The 15,657-nt window shown below is 41.0% G+C and overlaps 1 protein-coding gene across 1 annotated transcript in view; it reads right to left on the bottom strand.

Annotated features, from left to right (window-relative positions):
* Positions 1–15,657, bottom strand: part of vps50 (VPS50 EARP/GARPII complex subunit) — a 192,079-nt gene that overhangs the window by 73,778 nt on the left and 102,644 nt on the right. The window contains exons 13-16 of the mRNA XM_060824779.1: positions 10,435–10,567; positions 2,909–3,000; positions 1,010–1,104; positions 807–905 (exon numbers count right to left, since the gene is read on the bottom strand). Of these exons, the coding sequence (XP_060680762.1) occupies positions 807–905; positions 1,010–1,104; positions 2,909–3,000; positions 10,435–10,567 (419 nt within the window). The remainder of the gene's footprint in view (positions 1–806; positions 906–1,009; positions 1,105–2,908; positions 3,001–10,434; positions 10,568–15,657) is intronic.

A 15,657-nucleotide genomic window follows, 5' to 3' on the forward strand; every position in this document is an offset into this window, starting at 1 on the left:
CCGTATAAAACTAGGCCATTCAAGTTAACAAGTAGTACTTCACCAAAAGTTCATGGAAATCTAGCTTTCTGAAAAAAAAACTAAAGGCAGGACAAACTGAAAATTTCAAAACTTTTCTGAAGTGATATGGAACCAAAGAAAGGAACCAGGGTTAGGATTCGGAATTATGGCTCTTCAGTGCAGAGTGACATCTGAGCCAGAAGGTCCAGCTTGAAGTTCCACCTGCTCTGGATAGGTGTTCTAACACGTCTGAACAGATTGATTAACATTGTCTACAAGTCACCTATAATTGAACAGATTAGCAGAACAGGCATCAAGGATTGAATGGCAAACACTTTATTCTACATTCTTCATAGGTGACAGAACAGGGACATGGGAGGTAGTATGAAAACTTACAGCACGCACGGAGAAAAGATGTTGGTGTGAAGGTGAGAATGTATTTTAATTCAGGCAAGCGAGACACCTGTTCTTAGTAAGGAATCATTTCTTTGAGGTTGGTGCGGGTAGGGAGGGAACCCTCTTATTGACTTCAGTTTGCAACTCCACGCTTAATGCTTCCTCCAGTGAAGCTTTATTGCAAATGTATCAGTGATTTTTTTTTTCCCCCTGTCATTCAGTCAAAATTTGGGAGGTCCACCCTAACAACAATGCAGATGTATCTATTCCCAAGGAACTGCAGTAGTTCAAGCAGTTCACTTGCCAACATTGTAAAGAGCAATTAGAAATAAGAAGGCCGAGCCAGCAACACCCAGATTCTATTAAAGAGCAAAGTAAAAAGCATTCATGTAAATGTAAATAACTTTTACCTGTGATAGCTTTTAAAATAATTCACACTTTGTTTTCGAATAGACTCCTGCAACACCTCGGATTTACTGCCACAAAATTCTTCACCAACTTGCATTAGTCTGGTTTGCAAACAAATAACATTGAGATTTTAAATACGTTTAGTATGTACAAATACAATAAATCAAAAAAATAGCCAATATTTAGTAAGGTATTGTCCTAATACCTGCTAATAATGTCCAGTACAAAAATAAAATCGTCATACTTGAAACTGGATAAATCGGTTCCAAGCAAATATGTTTTTGCTTTTAATTGAACATCCTGGAGAACAAGAATATGACAGTCAATATCAGTACAAGAACTCATTAAATTCATGATTTGGATCATTAAATTCATTCAACATTAACTTCATAATTTAAGAAGTCAAAGTAGTAAAGCTAAATAGAATTTTATTGCTTGCAGAAATACTTGCAGATTTTTTGGGTTAAGTTAGTGGTCACACTCATGATAATATTAGACAGACATACCAGTTTACCATATCCCATAGTTAAATCAAAAATGAACTGCATCAAATGAGCATTACACACCGATTCAAATCCATGCAATTGGTTCAGGAATTTATTTTTAGCTTTCAGTAACAATCAAGATCAGTTTGCAGATCAAAAATCTGTCTCTCTCAGCTTGAAATATATTCAACTTTCAGCATTCACTGCGAGACAGGGGAGAGAATTCCTAATGTTAATGACTCTGAAATCTCTGCCTTATTTCTGGAACTATGTTCTTTACTTACAGATTCTCCTCAAGGAGAAATATCATTTTAGCACAAACCCTGTCAACTTCCCACAGAATTTTATATGTTTGAAGAAGGTCATCTCTCAATGTTATCAACCTCAATGAGCATTGGCCTAATCTCTCTTCCTCATTTTTCCAGAAATCAATTTTACAAATCTTCATTGAACTGCCTTGAAAGCAAGCAAACTGCTCTTTAAAGGATGAGACAAAAACTGTGTACAGAGTACTGTAAGGATGGTCTCACCCATGCTCTGTACAATTCTATCAAGGCTTCCATTTCAGTATTACCATTCCCTTGTATTAAAGTCAATATTGTTATTTGCCTTCCTGATAAGTTGCTACACTGGCATGTTAACTTGCTAGCCATGAATGACAATACCCAGATCCCCCTCTATTGCACTTTTCTGTGGACTTGCTCCATTTAAATAATACTCTGGTTTCCCATTCTTCTTACCCATGTGGACAACCTGATGATCTGCCACACATTATTCCATCTACCAACTTCTCAGCATTCACCTGAGCAATCTATATCCTTTATGGTTTCCAATCATGGTCTTCACAACTTATCGTCCAATCTATTGATGGATCGTCATCAAGTTAGTCTGCTCTTCCAAAATTATTGATGTAGAGTGGAAAGTAATAGCCCCAGCAATGATTTCAGTGATATCCCAATAGTCATAATTTGCTGATCTGAAAACGATCCATGCATTCAAACAATGCCGTCAGCCAATTTATTCATGCTCATATACTAACTCCGGCTCTTAAAATATTAAGTGGAGATACTCAATGCTCAAAGTTAGTTCCAAAAAAATAAAGTGATAAATGTTCACTCAGTTTCTCTCTCCACAAATGGTGTCAGAGCTGCTAAATTTCTCCAACAACATTTTTTTTTAAAATTTCAATATCTCTGGCACATTGCTTTTCTTTCTCTCATACACACTCACTCTCTCACAGGCATATACTGTCTCTCTCACACAAACACACACACACACACACACACACACACTTATGCTCTCACACCTCCCCTCTCAAGCACACACTTGATCAAGACCATGTGCGCGCACACACACACATGCACATCACTCCCCCCACACATACACCCACACAATTTTGCAATCTCATATTCAAGATCTATGTAAGAGTCAATTTATACAAATGGCTACGTAGCAAAAAGGTGTCTGAGATTTCAAGTTTGCAAGACTTTACGATGGAGTAAACAGGTATCTTATAACAAAGTCCTGCAGTTTTAAAACAGCAAAATTCCTAGAGATTTAAAATAGAAACCATCTGCTGGATTGAAAAATAAAAATCTTTCATCAAATGAGGCGCAAACCTGCCAGATCCGAGAAAGGCCATGCTCCAACTTCTTTTTCACATAACTTCGATTAAAGTTGGCATCATCTGTGGAAATCTCAGTACGGCCATCTGAATAAATAAAAAGCATTTTGTTTTTACTAAATTCAATTTTTTTTCATATGTTATTTATGTAGATTTTAATTTTGCATCCTTTTCAATGCATGTCACTGCTGTCATATGGTCTTTTATTCAACCAACCACAGATTGTCTCAGAACTGGGCGGTTTTTCTTATGTACAGCAGATGCCTGATTCTCACCATATTATGAAAATATCAATCATAACATCTTATTAAAGCAACTCAGTAACTAAATGGATAGGCAATAAATGTTATAAGATTAGAGAATTATAATTCACACGGGTTTCATATTTATCCAATGTCTATCAAGAGATTTTAAAGTCACATTGGCCCCAAAGGTAAGCAGAATAATAGGTTATTCCATACTTCAGGCTGAACTTGGTGTGAGATTAAGAAAGACGTTATACTGCCAGAAGAGAGCAATTGAAAGGGTATAATTTGAATATAATGCTATCTCAGGCAGCATCAAAGGAGCAGGAGAATCGACTTTTTGGGCCTGAGCCTTCTTCAGGAATGAGGAGAGTGTGCCAAGCAGGCTAAGATAAAAGGTTGGGAGGAGGGACTTGGGGGAGGGGCATTGGAAATGCGATAGGTGGAAGGAGGTTAAGGTGAGGGTGATAGGCCGGAGTGGGGTGGGGGCGGAGAGGTCAGGAAGAAGATTGCAGGCTAGGAAGGTGGTGCTGAGTTCGAGGGTTGGGACTGAGACAAGGTGGGGGGAGGGGAAATGAGGAAACTGGAGAAATCTGAGTTCATCCCTTGTGGTTGGAGGGATCCTAGGCGGAAGATGAGGCGCTCTTCCTCCAGCCATCGTGTTGCTGTGGTCTGGTGGTGGGGTCTGTTTGGAGGTGGCGGAAATGATGGCGGATGATACGCTGTATATGGAGGTTGATGAGGTGAGGATAGGTAAGGACCAGTGGGGTTCTGTCCTGGTTGCGATTGGAGGGGCAGGGCTCAAGGGCAGAGGAGCAGGAAGTGGAAATGCGGTGGAGAGCATCGTCGATCACGTCTGGAGGGCCTCCTTCTTCAAAGACCACAACTTCCCCCCAGACGTGATCGACGCTGCACCCGATGTGGCCTCCTCTATATTGGGGAGACAGGCTGCCTACTTGCAGAACGTTTCAGAGAACACCTCTGGGACACCCGGACCAACCAACCCAACCACCCCGTGGCTCAACACTTCAACTCCCCCTCCCACTCCACCAAGGACAAGCAGGTCCTTGGACTCCTCCATCGCCAGACCACAGCAACATGACAGCTGGAGGAAGAGCGCCTCATCTTCCGCCGAGGATCCCTCCAACCACAAGGGATGAACTCAGATTTCTCCAGTTTCCTCATTTCCCCTCCCCCCACCTTGTCTCAGTCCCAACCCTCGAACTCAGCACCACCTTCCTAATCTGCAATCTTCTTCCTGACCTCTCCAACCCCACACCCACTCTGGCCTATCACCCTCACCTTAACCTCCTTCCACCTATCCCACTTCCAACGCCCCTCCTCCCCGTAGGGGCGGCACGGTGGCACAGTGGTTAGCACTGCTGCCTCACAGCGCCTCAGACCCGGGTTCAATTCCCGACTCAGGCGACTGACTGTGTGGAGTTTGCACGTTCTCCCCGTGTCTGCGTGGGTTTCCTCCGGGTGCTCCGGTTTCCTCCCACAGTCCAAAGATGTGCGGGTCAGGTGAATTGGCCATGCTAAATTGCCCGTAGTGTTAGATAAGGGGTAAATGTAGGGGTATGGGTGGGTTACCCTTCAGCGGGTCGGTGTGGACTTGTTGGGCCGAAGGGCCTGTTTCCACACTAAGTAATCTAATCTATCTACCTTTTATTCCTCATTCCTGAAGAAGGGCTCATACCCGAAACGCGATTCTCCCGCTCCTTTGATGCTGCCTGACCTGCTGCGCTTTTCCAGCAACACATTTTCAACTCTGATCTCCAGCATCTGCAGTCCTCACTTTCTCCTATAATGCTACCTCAATTGACTGATGTATATTTACAGAAGTACGGGAAATAAAGTGGATTATTTGTGCTTCAGCTACCATCAGTGACCCTGGTGGAAATAGAAACAGTTTGTTGAGACAGATAAGAAAATACTAGAACACTGGCTCTTGCTCTACCACCATATGTTTGTGCATCTCTACCTTATGGAATGCAGTAGTTGAAACAAAAGGTCATTACCAAATTCTTGCTTCAGTAAATGGAACCTTTCCAACATTATATACATGGAGAAAGAAGGGCTTGTGCCCAAAATGTCGATTCTCCTGCTCCTTTGATGCTGCCTGATCTGCTGTGCTTTTCCAGCAACACATTTTTAAACATTATATACATGCCAAGAACAAATTTAAAAACCTTTTTGGTAAGTTTCCAATTCCTCCATTTCTAAGTAACGTCTTCACCCTCTGTCCTTCCTCCCTTTTCACCTCAATGCTTTCCGACTTTGTGAGCGCTTCTGTTATTATTCAATCTTTGCTCTATTGGAGACTTAGAAATCTTAAATGCCACATTTTCCTTTTGCAGACACTGACTGAGCTTCTGTGCACTTCTGGTATCTTGTTTTATTTCTGTATTTCAGCTTGCTTATTCACAAAACTCCACAGAAATACTGTCCCTGGACATAAGCTTCCTTGCCAACATCAGTAACACTGGATGTATTTATTGTTGTGAAATAATCCTGTAATTCAGAGGCGAGAGCGCTTCCAGCTGAGCTAAACTGATATGTCGTGATTCAGCACATGTAATTCAGGTTTCTTCCCATTTGTTTGAGAAAGATGAAGATCTGACTTGGCATGGAATACAGTGTGCTCGAAAGCACCTTGCGAATGAAAATATTGAATTGCATAACGGAACAATAGTTCTGAAGATGAATACAGTAAAGACTGGCCTTTGTCAATATAATTTTGCACAGCACTGTACTTGCAATTTAGGGCTACATCTCACATTTGTCTCATCACAATGAAAACTATTCTCTATAAATAAACAAAACAGCTTGTTTTTATATGATGACCTTGATTACCTCAGCATCCCCAAAAATAATTTCTCAAGTAGTTAACTGGCTGTGAAGTGCCATTAATTTTGCAATGTTGAAAACTGCAAACTAATGTGGATTAGAACTGCATCAAGTAGCAATAATATAAACAGGCAGATAACTGCCCAGAATTTCCAGTCGGCAGAGCCGTTTCTGTAGCATCAACTGGCAGGTACATGTCAAGATTATATAGAAGTCCTGGAGCTGAAACTGACCAGGAAATTAAAATTTCTGATTGGCAATTCCCCAGCATTTGGAAGCCACTGAGAAAGTCTCTCAAAGTCAAAAATTTCCAAGGGTTTGGACTCACTTAGGTTTAATAGCTACCCAAACAACATTAAAAGATTAAAAACTTACTTCAATTCCTAACTATCAAGCTAAACCTTCAACTCACCACTCACTGTCTCAATGCTGGAGAGCCTTGTATCTGACAACCCTTGACCTGACTGCCTCCCCAAATCCAAAACTTACAACTCCCAGCTCTACCCATAGAGTCATAGAGATATACAGCACAAGAACAAACCCTTCGGTCCAATTCCGTCCAGAGATCCTAACCTAATCTAGTCCCATTTGTCAGCACTTGGCTCATGTCCCTCTAAACCCTTCCTATTCATATATCCATCCAGATGCCTTTTAAATACTGTAATTGTACCAGACTCCACCACTTCTTCTGGCAGCTCATTCCATACACACACACACACCATCCTCTGCATGAAAATGTAACCCCTTAGAGCAGCACATTGGCTCAGTGGTTAGCACTGCTGCTTCACAGCACTACTGCTTCACAGCACTACAGACATGGGTTCAATTCCCGCCTCGGGCAACTGTCTATGTGAAGTTTGCACGTTGTCCTAATGTCTGCGTGGGTTTCCTTCAGGTGCTCCAGTTTCCGCCCACAGTCCAAAGATGTGCAGGTTAGGTGAACTGGCCATGCTAAATTGCCCATAGTATTAGGTGCATTAGTCATGTAGTGGAATGGGTCTGGGTGGGTTGCTCTTTGGAGGGTCAGTGTGGACTTGTTGGGCTGAAGGATCTGTTTCCACACGGTAGGGAATCTAAAAAAAAATTAGGTTCCTTTTATAATTTTGCCCTCTAGCTTTCGACTCCTCCACCTCGGGGAACAGACCTTGTCTATTTACCCTATCCATGCCTCTCACGGATATCATAAACCTCTGTAAGGTCACCCCTTGGCCTCCGACACTCTAGGGAAAACAGTCCCAGTCTATTCAACCTCTCCCTAGAGCTCAAACCCTCCAACCCTGGCAACATGCTTGTAAATCTTTTCTGAACCCTTTCAAGTTTCATAACATCTTTCCGATAGGACAGAGACCAGAATTGCACACAATACACCAAAAGTAGTCTAACCAATGTCCTGTACAGCCACAACATGATTTCCCAACTCCTATATTCAACGCTCTGACCAATTAAAGAGAGCATACTAAACGCCTTCTTCATTATCCTATCTACCTGGGTCTCTACTTTCAAGGAGCTATGAACTTGCACTCCAAAGTCCCTTTATTCAGCAACACTACCCAAGATGTTATCATTAAGTGTACAAGTCCTGACCTAATTTGCCTTTCCAAAATGCAGCACCTCACATATATCTAAATGACTCCATCTGCCACTCCTCGGCTCATTAGCCCATCTAATCAAGAACCTGTTGTAGTCTGATGTAACCTTCTTCACTGTCAACTACACTACCAATTTTGGTGTCAACTGTAAGTTTATCATACTTATGTTCTCATCCAAATTATTTACCTCCATGACAAAGAGCAGTGGACCCAGCACTGATCCTGGTGGCACACCACTGGTCACAGTCTGAAAAGCAACCCTCCAGCACCACCCTGATTTTTCCTTACCACTTTATGTAAATAATAGGACCACATTGGCCAATCTCTAGTCTTCCACCACCTCACCTGTGACTATCGATGATACAAATATCTCAGCAAGGGGCTCAGCAACCACTTCCTCAGCTTCACAGAGTTCTAGGGCACACCTGATCAGGTTCCAGGAATTTATCCACTCTGTGCGTTTTAAGCCATCCAGCATTTCCTTCTCTGTAATATGACATTTTTCAAGATGTGAACTTAAAGAAGGAATTAGAAGGGCTAAAATGGATCATGAAAAGTCGCTAGCAAATAGAATTAAGAAAAATAAGCAAGGTAGCCAGAGAAAGGGTTGGTCCAATCAAGGACCAAGGAAGGAATCAATGTGTGGAACCAGAAGAGGTTGGTGAGGTCCCAAGCAAATATTTTGTGTTGGTATTCACCAAAGTGAAAGAATTGGTAGAGAATAACCTCAGGGAAGGGCATGCAAACTTTCTAAGTCAAATTGCTATTAAAAAGGAAGGGGTGCTGTACACCTTAAAAAGTAATTAGGAAGATAAGTGCCCAGGTCCTGATGGGATCTATCCCATAATATTGAGGGACGCAAAAGAACAAACTGCTGGAGCTGGGCTCACAGACATCTTTGCATCCTCTTTGGCTGGAGGTGTGGTCCCAAAGGATTGGAGAATAGCCAATGTTGTCCCATTGTTTAAGAAAGGTAACAAGGATAATCCAAGAAATTACAGGTCCTTGAGTTTCATGTCAATAATTAATGCAAAGATTCTCAGGGACATGATCAATACACATTTAGAAGCAAATTGACTTATTTGCAATAAACAGCATGGTTTTGTGTGTGGGGGGGTGGAGGTGGGGGTAAGGCTCACTAACTTGATTGAGTATTTTGAGGAGATGTTTAAGATGATTGAGGAGGGAAAAGCAGTCGCTATTGGCTACAAAGACTTCAGTAAAACCTTTGACAAGGTTCCTCACAGCAGACTTGTACAAAATGTGTCATGTTCATGTAGGCCCAGTCTAGTCTGGAAAGTTAAAAGAAACCTGACCTGTGTCCTTTCTGGCCACCAACTTTCACCAACACTGACCTCACCTCATTGGTCCTGACAACACACAACTGGTCCAACGACGCCACATCCCATCCGATGTGATCATGCTCGACTATACAACAGCTATCCCAGACCCAACATCTCACCCCACATCACCCCATACTCTTCACCACCCTGACATGATCTATCCTGAGCCCTCACCAATTTAACAACATCCAACTCCCTCACCCATCTGCCACCCTGTCGCTCTTTCTTACATTACATACATACTTTTCCTCAGGAGCTGCAAAAGTGGTTTTGGGATCCATAAAAAAATTCCAAAAATACAATGTCATAAAAACAGACATGTCTCGGCAGCACTGCTCTTGCACTGAGCTGATTTTGCCCATTTTCTCTGAAAGCTGGCACAGGCTAACTTCAGAAATCTGGCAGGATAAATGACTGACAGATAACTAGGCAGTCTTAAAGAGATTGCATTTACTCAGACTCGCTCAAACAGTAATTTGAAAGTCTGCACCAATCTGTTTTAGCAATGACGATTGAGGTTGTAATATTAGATAATGGGAGAATTATCCCTGACCATCTTAAAATATCAAAACAGGATCTTTTAGATCTGAAAGACAACACTTCAATCTCAACAGCATTCCCTCCGAATTGAAGTGTCAGAATCTATTCACACTTGGCATTGAACTTAGGAAAGCTATCATTAAAATGTTAAGTAGTAAACACCAAATCAATGTCATTTTCAACCATTCATCATCTTGTATTGTTATAAAGGATTAAAGACCATAAAACAACAATCTTAAGTGTATGATTTTTAGAAAAATTAATCTTTATGTATGAAAATTAACAAGCATGCCATCACTTGTTTGTAGAGGCTACTTTAGGAATAAGCAAGTGGCATTGGAGGTCAATATTTGTAGGATGAAAGTTACCATTGCAATCTTTTATCATTTTGCCATATGGCTTTTACTAAACAATATAATTGTTCATTGAGGAAAGTTAAACAGATTTTGCATTTTTAATGTATTTATCACAAATGCTATACCTCAAGTCATACGCTGAAACATCTGTTTTCCAGATTGTGAAGCTGCTGACTAAAATAGATTAAGAAATTTTGTGCATCCTGACAACTACATACATACAATTCCGAGAACTTGGGTGAACATCACCTGCCTCTCTATTCACTGAGTGCTCCAGTTTCCTGCCAAACAAGGAAACGTAGCATTGAGAAAGACATTTCAATGTTTTCTTTGCTGTTTTTCTTGTACTTTTCCAAAACACAATTGGAAATTGCCTTGCTCAGTCAGTTTAACAACTTGAATTTTGGTAACAATATCGGAGTGTCAGGAAATCTCTGCTCATAAGATTTCATGGACTTTTGTGATATATCACTTCAAATGAAACATTACTCACAATGTTCTGTTGATGTAACAATTCAAAACTTAAAACAGCTGATCAAAGTGAGCTTGTTTGATGTGTTACATTATAAACCTATGTATTTGTTGCTTCATTTCCTACCAGCAGCTGGGGCAGACTCTTCACTGTCATGTTCATCATGCCACGACATGGTGCGATAGTAGCTTAGCATGACTTCCCACAGAGCTTTGCAGAGGTCAGACAGGCATGGGATGTAGCTGTCAGGAGTAATATGCTGATGGAAACAAGAATTGAGAAACATCTCACAGAATTAGTTGGGTATTACGAATGTATAAGATTTCAACATGGCATCATATTTAGCTGCCAGGCATATATTTAGTGACAACTGCTTCCCTCCCCACCTTTCTGCTCAAGGTCATTGTTTTTCTTAATATGCCAATCCGCCACAATAGAATATGGAGGTTTTTACTCCAGCACTTACAACTGGACTGAAACATAATTTCTCTAGAATTAAAGGCATCATACTTAATATTTCTAATCATGTCACTCCCAGATATTCAGTACTAAGTGACAATTATAAGCCTCACAACAAAGACCTGCCCATAGCCCCAGACAGGATCAAATGCAACCAGGACATCTGGTGCTTATGTGTTACAATATTGACAAGCTGCAAGACCACATAAACTCAACTGGATAGAGAAGGGTTTTTCATAACTTTCAGTCGAAGACTGAATGAGGTACAGGAAATCAAAATAGTAGTGACATGCTTGATTTGGAATTGAAGAAAGAAATAACTTGAGCGCAGAAAAGTTAAGGCAATATGAACAGATAAAGTGTGCTTCATAGGAATATTAGAAAAACAAAACAGACAGCAAACGAGAGACTAAGGTAGGTGACTTAAAGCAAAGATCTAAGCCTTTTGGATGCCTTAAAGGAAGAGAGTGAGATCAAGGGACAAAGTTTTAAAAAGTTAATCCTATCATTTAGGATCTGGATTCACCTATTCCAATGCAAAAGGGAATGCACTCAAGACCATAGTTGAAAGGAGCATAGATCTTGTAAGGCTGTAAGAAGTTACCAAGATAAAGGAAGCAGGGCCAATGAAAGAATGTCTGCAGAAGGATAGGGATTTTGAATATTGAGGTTTCAGTATACTAGGAGCAAGGTAATATAATCAAAGACCCAAATAATGGTTGAGTGGTATTGTGTGTGTGTGTGTGTGTGTGTGTGTGTGTGTGTGTGTTCAAACATAAGCCACATTATTCCATATGGGCTCAAGTTTATGGAAGATGGAAGTTCATCCAAGTGAACAGCGAAATGGTATGGTCAAGGCTGGAGATAACAAAAGCCTGCGTTGATTGATTGGGGAGGCTGAGGGGCCGGGGTGCTGAAGAGCAGTCAGCAGCAGCTAACTGATGCAATGGTGGACGCTCCAGCTGGAGCACCTCGGCTCGCCAGTTCCTTTTCCTTTTTTATTTCTACTTTCCCTCTTTGCTGCTTCTTAAACTATCCTACCTGGACAGAATGGGAAATGGAGCAGAGCGAGCATTTGTCGAATCCCGAAAGTGTGCCGCAGTCAGAGCCTGCAGAGAAAACAGAGCGAGTGGGGCCAATTCCTGGAAGTGTGTTGTGGCTGGAGATTGCAGAGAGAGCGTGGGCCAAGTCCCAAAAGCAAGCTGTGGCCGGATCCCTCAGAGAGAACAGAGCGAGCATGGGTCGAGTCCTACAAACGAGTTGCAGCCAGAGCCCACAGAGAAAGCAGAGTGAGCACAGGCCAGCCGGGTGGACTAGCTCTGGAAGCGAGTTCAGGACAGAGGCCAGCACACGAAGGCAGTGAGGTCTCATGTTCTGGAGCCCATTGGGCACAGACTCAAGGGAAAAGGACTATAACTTGAGTACTTTAAAAGATAATTTTTATTATCATTCTGGATTTGTTAAACTCTATTCTTACACTAATCTTTAATTCAGTAACAACACTTAAAGTATCTGTACCTAAGATGGCACCAAGAGACGACATTATACACCTTTCACTGCACTCAAGTGCATGTGACAATAAAGGCGATTCTATTCTATTCAATGTGATGAAGTGAGATACAGGTTGGAAGTTCAACTCAGCTTGGTAACAGATAGCAAACAGGGAAAAGAATGAAATCAGTGGCAAGTGAATATCTCACAAAGGCTCACTGGACTTGAGACATTAACTTGTTTTTTCTCTCCACAGGTGTTACCAGAACCCGCTGCATTTTTCAGGACTTGTCTCTTATAGAAGGCACACATTGCAGAGGGAGTGAAGACAATGTCTTCAGTCTTCCCTAGATTAACTGCAGGAAATTGTGACTTATCCAAGCCTGGAATTTGGATGAGCAGTCAACAATGCTGAGGCAGTGGAGGGGGTGAGATAGTCAGTAGAGAGATACCCCTGAGGATACTATCTACTGTCTAATATCTTGATAAGTGAAGGCATTATGTAGGGATCATAATTGAATGCTAACTTCTGAACTCTACCATGATGCTTCATCTGAATCTCACATTTTTTGGGAAAACAAATTAATCTTTACTGAGACAGTAAAGTGCATCAACAGTTTTTGCAGTGAAAACAAATTCTAACCTTTTTCCAATTTTGCCACATTATTACACACAATTTACTAGCATTCACCTTCACTTAATATTTCAAATTTAGTTATTTCAAACTGAAAGACAGGGTTGTGTTAGCCCTCTAGGAACTACCTAACATACCAGATTTAAGTCTCTGAGATGGAGGGGTCAGGCATTTTTATTCACTGTTGCAAGGTTGACATGAACAGCTTTCCATCAGCTCTCACACATGCACCTGAGTCTTGAACAATATAAACTGAAAACAATATCAACACCTGGAATCTTTGGGTGCCTACAAAAAGTGAACCACTTCTGCACAACCCTCCACCATTATTCTGTCTCTTGCCATTATGTCAGGAGACAGAGTGACAGAGGTGGTTTGCTTTTCAGACTAAAGGTCTGTGGCCCAGTGGTGTTCCACAGAGATCAGTTCTGGGTCTTCTTGTGTTTGTCATTTACCTAGGCCAAGTTTTCTCCTTCTCTAGTAGGTACACCCACATACTTAATCAGAAAATGTTCTTGTACACACTTTTTAAATTCCTACCCAACTTCCTCTTCTCAGAGCCTTGTTCTTTTCTCTTCCTATGTTGTTTGTTCCAAAGTGAGCAGGTATCTCCTGCTGGTCCTTCTCCCCTTTGAGAATATTCTGCACCTTCTCCAAGATATCCTTGATCCTGACACCAGGGAGAAAACACATCATTCTGGCGTCTTGCTGTCAGCCGCGTAAAGGTCTGTCTGTGGCTCTGACTAGAGACTACCCTATCACAATCGATCACTTGGAACCTGACGCATCCCTCCTTACATTAGAGCCAGTCTCAGTACCAGAATCCTGGTAGTCAGCGCTATATTCTCCTGGGAGTCCATCACCCCCTATATTTTCCAAAACAGCATACTCAATTGAGATGTGGACAGCCACAGGAGACTCCTGCACTGCCTGCCAACCTCTCCTACCTTTCCTCAAGGTAACCCATCTACCCGACTGTATCTATAGTTTTCTACTTCCTGAAAGTGCCATCCATCACACTCCGCAGCCCCTGTAAATTCCTTATTACCTCTAATTGCTGGCCCAATCGATCCATGTGATCAAAGATGATTCACAACCAAACACGCTTCCTGCACATGTAATCATTAAGAATATGGAAATTCTCCTTAATATCCCACATCCAACAGGAAGAGCACCTCACTCTACTAAAGGCCATCTTTGCACCTTAATTGATAAACCCAGAAAATAGTACATTCTTATTGCTCTGAAAGTGCTGCCTCAGGATAACTTAGTACCTACATTTTATATTTTTAGTTTAATAAAGAGACAGATCTCAATAAAACAATCAAAAAATTCGACTCAAGTCACTATTGTAGATTTACAAAAAAAGTTACACTGAAACAAAAAATCACTTGGTTGTTCCCGTGCTGTGATCTCCCCACACAGTTTTCCCCACCTCCAATATTATACCTGCTTTCTCTCTCTTCCTCCTTTTTTGAAGTGCCATTGTTTTGATCTCTTTTTGTTCAAAGTTCCAAAATAATGCTACAGCTTGTAAAACAGTAATTATTGCTCCAAGAATGAGGAAATGACAATAAGTTTAAAAAAAAGAGCAGCTTTATGGTCACCATTAATTCCCATGCTCCATCTTGGATCAGGCGAAGCTATGGATGTTTTTGTCCAGCCAGCATTTTCCTTCACTGTCAAGGCAGAGTTTGGGGAGGTCTCTTGTAGCGCAAAGGTAGTAACCCTATCCCTGGACCAAGAGGTCCAGGTTCATATCCCACCTGCTTCAGAGGTGTATAATAACAGCTCTGAACAGGTTGATTAGAAAAATAATTTTGAAAAAAAAAATTAATTGGATGACCTTTTTAAATTTATCAATCTCAGACCTAATTAGCACTTGTCCAACAATGAGAACAAACTTATCTCTATTCAATAGTGCTGAGATTCTAAGGGGCTCCACAACTTGGTTCTCATCAGGCAATCCACATGGAAAATAGCTTAGCAAATGCTTCCTTTTTAGAATAAGACTGAATATTCATGTTATTTGGATTAGTTGAGAATTACTTAAATCTCCAATAAAGATCCACATAAGTTGCATAATTAGAATAAATAAGTTCATTTTGTAAGAGAAATGAACTCTCATGATATGTAAATTCTGGCAAGACCAGTATTGTGATGAAGTAGCTTCTTTGTCTGCTCAGTCCATGAACTGAAGGCATACTCACAATGCTGCTGGAAAAAAATTCTGGGATTTCGACGGAGTCTTATTAGTGTATGACTTAGAAGTTGTGGTACTCCAGTAAGTCTTTGGCTTTGAAAGTGGTCAAGATATCCTTTCCAGATACTAACTGTGACAAACTGGCCATTTTGTGCCAAGTATTTAAAAGGCTTCATCCTTTGATTAGGTTATACAAGATGAAGTAATCCACAGTCTCAGGTTGTAATTTAAAATATCATTGGTGCAATTTAAACTTAGCATTGACAAAGACCAAAGTTCACTCTTGGCAAATAATCAAGCCTTGCCTTAGTGACAAGCGGATTCAAAATTGGCATAAGAACATTATTGTGATGCATTTCTAGTTATGTCAATGGAACTGATTTTCAGAACAATTGAAAAATACATGTAAACTCCACAAAAACCCAAGTTGGACAAACAAAACATGTGCTTAAAATGCTGAGAGCTTTTGCACCAGTCACACCAGTTTCAGGTGAATCGTGTTGAAAAATCGTGCTTAAGAAAATGATATCACTTGGTCATTGGTCTTCAATAATGGATTGAA

The sequence above is a fragment of the Hemiscyllium ocellatum genome, chromosome 5 (assembly GCF_020745735.1).
Source record: "Hemiscyllium ocellatum isolate sHemOce1 chromosome 5, sHemOce1.pat.X.cur, whole genome shotgun sequence".
Taxonomy (NCBI): Eukaryota; Metazoa; Chordata; class Chondrichthyes; order Orectolobiformes; family Hemiscylliidae; genus Hemiscyllium; species Hemiscyllium ocellatum.